At 50.3% G+C, this 4,688-nt stretch overlaps 1 protein-coding gene across 1 annotated transcript; it reads right to left on the reverse strand.

Annotated features, from left to right (window-relative positions):
- Positions 1 to 3,067, reverse strand: LOC119334274 (alpha-galactosidase 1-like). The gene is made up of 14 exons (XM_037606873.1): positions 2,824 to 3,067; positions 2,680 to 2,741; positions 2,516 to 2,572; positions 2,338 to 2,372; positions 2,133 to 2,236; positions 1,982 to 2,057; positions 1,757 to 1,881; positions 1,554 to 1,637; positions 1,397 to 1,461; positions 1,195 to 1,277; positions 1,004 to 1,094; positions 844 to 893; positions 604 to 747; positions 1 to 510 (listed from the first exon to the last, which is right to left on the reverse strand). The coding sequence occupies exons 1-14, from the start codon at positions 2,964 to 2,966 to the stop codon at positions 406 to 408; spliced, it is 1,224 nt and encodes a 407-aa protein (XP_037462770.1). The 5' UTR covers positions 2,967 to 3,067; the 3' UTR covers positions 1 to 405.
- Positions 3,068 to 4,688: the final 1,621 nt, after the last annotated feature.

Consider the following 4,688-nt stretch of genomic DNA (forward strand, 5'->3'; position numbering starts at 1 on the left):
GAGGGAGTAGTTATTTATATTGATGTCAAAAAAGAAAAGAATAGTTGATTATGTTGAGCAAGTATAAGATATAAACGCTCGAGCTTATTACACACAAATGTTAATTATTTGGAGATTGCTTACCGGCCGCACGGTACTTATTATATACACACTAAAAGTTCTCAGATTCGCGAATCAACCTGTGGTTGAGATGGTTAGGTGGACAGTAGCATCCCCAGCCCACCAAGGTTCAAGTCCAGGCTTGAGTGTATGCGCGTATGTATGAGCGCTTGCGTCTGTACTGTATTCAAAAAAAATATTACACGCTAAAAAACACTTCCAAATTATTACTGGGAAATAGGAGTAGGAAAAAATATATTTCTGTAATCATATTCGGAACGGGGGATCAACCCATGTCGTTTTTCCTCAATCCATCTGAGACTTGAGAGGCGTGAGCACGAACATCCTGGCCGCGTGCGGCGTCACGTTGAAGCTCATCTTGTCCATGAACTTGGTGTCGAGCGTCTTGTGCTGCGGCAACAAAAAAAACACAAAATGGTCAAGATGATTCATCCATGCCATCTGTTTCTGTTTGCTGACGGCCGGGGAAAGGTAGAGACGTACCAGCCAGAGGTCCCTGGCCTCGACGGCCGTGCCGGCGGGGAGGCCGATGTCGTCCCAGTGCGCCGTGATCTGGGCCTCGTCCTTGTCGTGCCGGTTCAGCAGCAGCACCGCCGTCCTGTACCCCGTCAGAGGCCCAGCCCAGATCTGTTGCATAGCACATCACGGTTCAGTCACAGTTCTTGGTTACGATGTGGGAAGTTCAGATTATCGGAGAGGGCAGTGCAGTGCAGCGTCTGTTACCTCGCTGCTCCCCTCCATCCTCACTTTCTTCCCCTGGATGCCGAGAGGATCTGCACCAACAAACACCACGATCGATCGGTTTGAAGATCACCTTGGTTGACAAGGCAAACACGAGAGCGAGAGCCGGAACTGACAGGTGCAAGGGAATTTTGAGGATCACCTTGGTTGACGGCGATCACCTCCTTGTTGGCCAGGATGTCGTACGTGTCCTGCGACATGTGCCTCACGTCGCAGCCGATGATCAGAGGCGCCTACACACACCCAGCACAAACGGTTCGACTACATTCATCAGAGAAGAAAAGAACGAGAACAAATACAGAGTATCTAGCCATGGGTGGGTCACTGACTGACCTTTGAGATGGCCCAGATGCTGAAGTGCACGATGTACTCGTCGTTGGTCATCCCCTCGTTGCCCACCTCCAGCATGTCCGGATCTGCATGCCACACCACGTACCACAGTGTCAAAACCAACCAAAAAACAAGCCAAGATAAGACGAATCCATCCATGAACTCATATAAGATGAGGAGTTTGTTCCATGGAGAGACTACTGACCGTTCCAGCCGCCGGGGCGCGCGTACTCGGCCCACACCTCGTTCTGGTCCGCAATCGACATCATGCTGAAACACCAAACCATTCTCCTCTGAACAATCTGAATGACATAGTTGCAGCAGCAGGATGGCCAAAAGACGAAACGGGCCAAGGTATCAACCTGTCCCAGTTGTCCTCGATGTCGTTGGTGGTTCTCCAGCTGTTGCCGTACGCCGCGCCCCACCGCGCCGGGTGCATGTCGCCCCTGCCCACCGTCGCCGCCGGCAAGGACACGAGCACGAGAGTGAGGAGCTCGTCAAGAATGCGCAACTCGCATCAGCTACGCACTGTGCCGTGCATACATACAACACGGTGATGTGTTACCATTCGCAGAGGTTGAAGAAGATGGGGCGGCCGGCCTGCATCAGAGCCTTGCTCATGTCAGGGTACCTCTGCAGGGGCTTCGTGTCGCCGTTGTTGCAGTTGTCGTACTTGAGGTAGTCGATGCCCTGAAACCAGCGAGCAAATCCCATGGATGGAGTGAACAAAAACACATCAGAGATATGCGCAAGTGCGATAGATCAAGCTTGGAATGGATCGATCGCTCACCCAGGACGCAAAGGTTTTGGCGTCCTGCTCCTCGTGGCCGAGGGACCCGGGTTGAGCCTTGGCGCATGTCTTGTATCTTCACACAAAAACACCATCAGAGAACGGTAAATTACCGTCACAGCTTACAACGTCGACAGTCACGGTAAATTACCCAGCATCGGAGTAGATGCCGAGCTTGAGCCCCTTGCTGTGGACATAGTCTGCGAGTGCCTTTATCCCGTGGGGTAACGTCTTCTTGTTCGCCGCAAGGTTGCCCTGCAGCAGCATAAACAAGTGCAACAGAGGACGATCGATCACCCTCCTCCTAAGAAAAATTCTGCAGAAGACACCGGTGGGAGGGCAGATTCTGTACAAACCTTCGCATCACGTTCGGGTTCTGCCCAGCAATCATCTGCAGAAAAAAATAAACACACAAAGTTGGATCAATCCACTTTGTCCGCTTGTAATTAATCAATCGATTTCTGCAGAAACAGAGAAGCGCACACACACAGAGAAAAGAAAACAAGGGCGTATGAGAGTGTGGCAGCAACGCACCAAGGTTGACGTATTTGTAGCCGACAGCGGCGAGCCCGGTGGACACAAGCGCATCGGCTGCTCACGCAGTATATAAAATACAAGAATTTATAGCTGCCTGCTGCAAATGAAAGGACAGTTCAACAGTAAATAGGAAGCAAAGGGACTATCAGCTCAACCCGTACCGGTCTCCCTGATGACAACCTCGCCGTTGCCGTCGCACCCGAAGTGATTCCAGCTGTTCCACCTGCCGACGGGAGACAGAAGAGGAGATTTGATCAAGGATCATGCCAAGTCGCACCGCGGTTAAGCAGCAGCAGCGAGCTTACCCCATGGGGGGCGTCGCGCCGAGGCCATTGGCCAGCATGCTCCGCCGGTGCGCCTCTCCCACGTGCACCACCCTGCACTCGCCCACGGCAGCGGCGGCGGCGCAGGCCAGCGCCACCAGCAGCGGCGCCGTAGCCTGGTCCATGGCCGGACACGACAACCCTCCATTGATCCCTCGCCGAGTCTCCCCCTGCCTGTTGACCTGGACGTAGCCGCCGATATACGTGTCTGGCCAGGAACAACGGGACGGGAGGAATGTTGTAGACAATTCTTGTGGAGCTCGTGTTTATATAGACGACACTTCGGGTCAATTATTATGAAGTCTATTCTAGATCAAAATTAGCGCGCTGTCCGGTTCATTGACCACGCTAATAGAATGCCCGTGCCTGCTAAGGGCTACGCTGTATATAAATGAATCACTGAAACTCATTTCTCCCTCATATGTTCATTTGTGTTCGGATATCAAACGGCCGTCCGGCTCTTCAAAATTGAACCGTCTGGACAGTTCGGACTCCCCCAAATCTAGCCCATATGTGTGAGAGAAATGTGATTGTCCGGACTATCAGCCATGTTATCTTCAACACATGGTCCCAACACAAAAAATCCACCCACGGCGCCCTTCTCTTTTTCTGTTGGACCATCTCCTTTCTACTCTGTTTCCGATGTAGCTGGACATTTTTCACTGGAGCTCTCTCCTTGAAAACTGGATGACGCCCAACTAACCTTCGCCATGGTGTCCTTTCTCCTTCACCGAACTTCCCCACGGACCGCCACGATGTAATCCCCCGCCAAACACCCATCCCACCTTAAAATTTGAACCAAATGTTAAACTCTTTTTTTCAAACAATTGCATCATTTGAAATGCCCCTAATGAGTATGCATCCGACTTGTCAGCGAAGTCAGCTACGATGTCTTCCTAAGAAGTGCATCCGCTGGTTCAAGATTTATGAAAAACTCTAGTACATCTTTTGAGAATTATGAAAAGTTGTATCTATGCACGCAATTTTTTTCCCCGAATACGCTAAGGTAGCGTATCATTTCATTGATAGGTTAGGGGGAGAAGTTTACAGGGTAGCGTCCTTCGGTGTCGTACACACGGATGGCAGCCTCGAAGGTGCTAAGTTGAGCAGAGAAGGTTGCTCAGCCTTTACAAGGGGAGGTTCAAGTTACATGGATAACTTTGTCGAGCCCTTTGGCGCCGGCTCTAGCCCATAGCGCAACTTCTTGCTTGATGCCGTCGATGATCCTGGTGGAAGAGGGGAACGGCGTCGAAGAGCGCCGCGTTCCGGTGCTTCCAAATAGCCCAAGCCATGAGGATGGTCAGAGTGCAAAGACCTTTGCGCAGGCAGGTCGGTATAGCACCGGTGGCGGTCGTCCACCACTCGAAGAAGTCAAGCGTGTCGTCCGGTGGTTGCACGGTCATGCGGCTCCATGCCAGGATCTCATGCCAGATAGTGCGAGAGAAGATGCATGAAGGAAATATGCCCTAGAGGCAATAATAAAGTTATTATTTATTTCCTCATATCTTGATAAATGTTTATTATTCATGCTAGAATTGTATTAACTGGAAACATGATACATGTGTGAATACATAGACAAACATAACGTCACTAGTATGCCTCTACTTGACTAGCTCATTAATCAAAGATGGTTATGTTTCCTAACCATGGTCATGTGTTGTCATTTGATTAACGAGATCACATCATTAGGAGAATGATGTGATTGACATGACCCATTCCGTTAGCCTAGCACTTGATCGTTTAGTATATTGCTATTGCTTTGTTCATGACTTATACATGTTCATGTAACTATGAGATTATGCAACTCCCGTTTATCGGAGGAACACTTTGGGTGCTACCAAACGCCA

The sequence above is a fragment of the Triticum dicoccoides genome, chromosome 1B (assembly GCF_002162155.2).
Source record: "Triticum dicoccoides isolate Atlit2015 ecotype Zavitan chromosome 1B, WEW_v2.0, whole genome shotgun sequence".
Lineage (NCBI taxonomy): Eukaryota > Viridiplantae > Streptophyta > Magnoliopsida > Poales > Poaceae > Triticum > Triticum dicoccoides.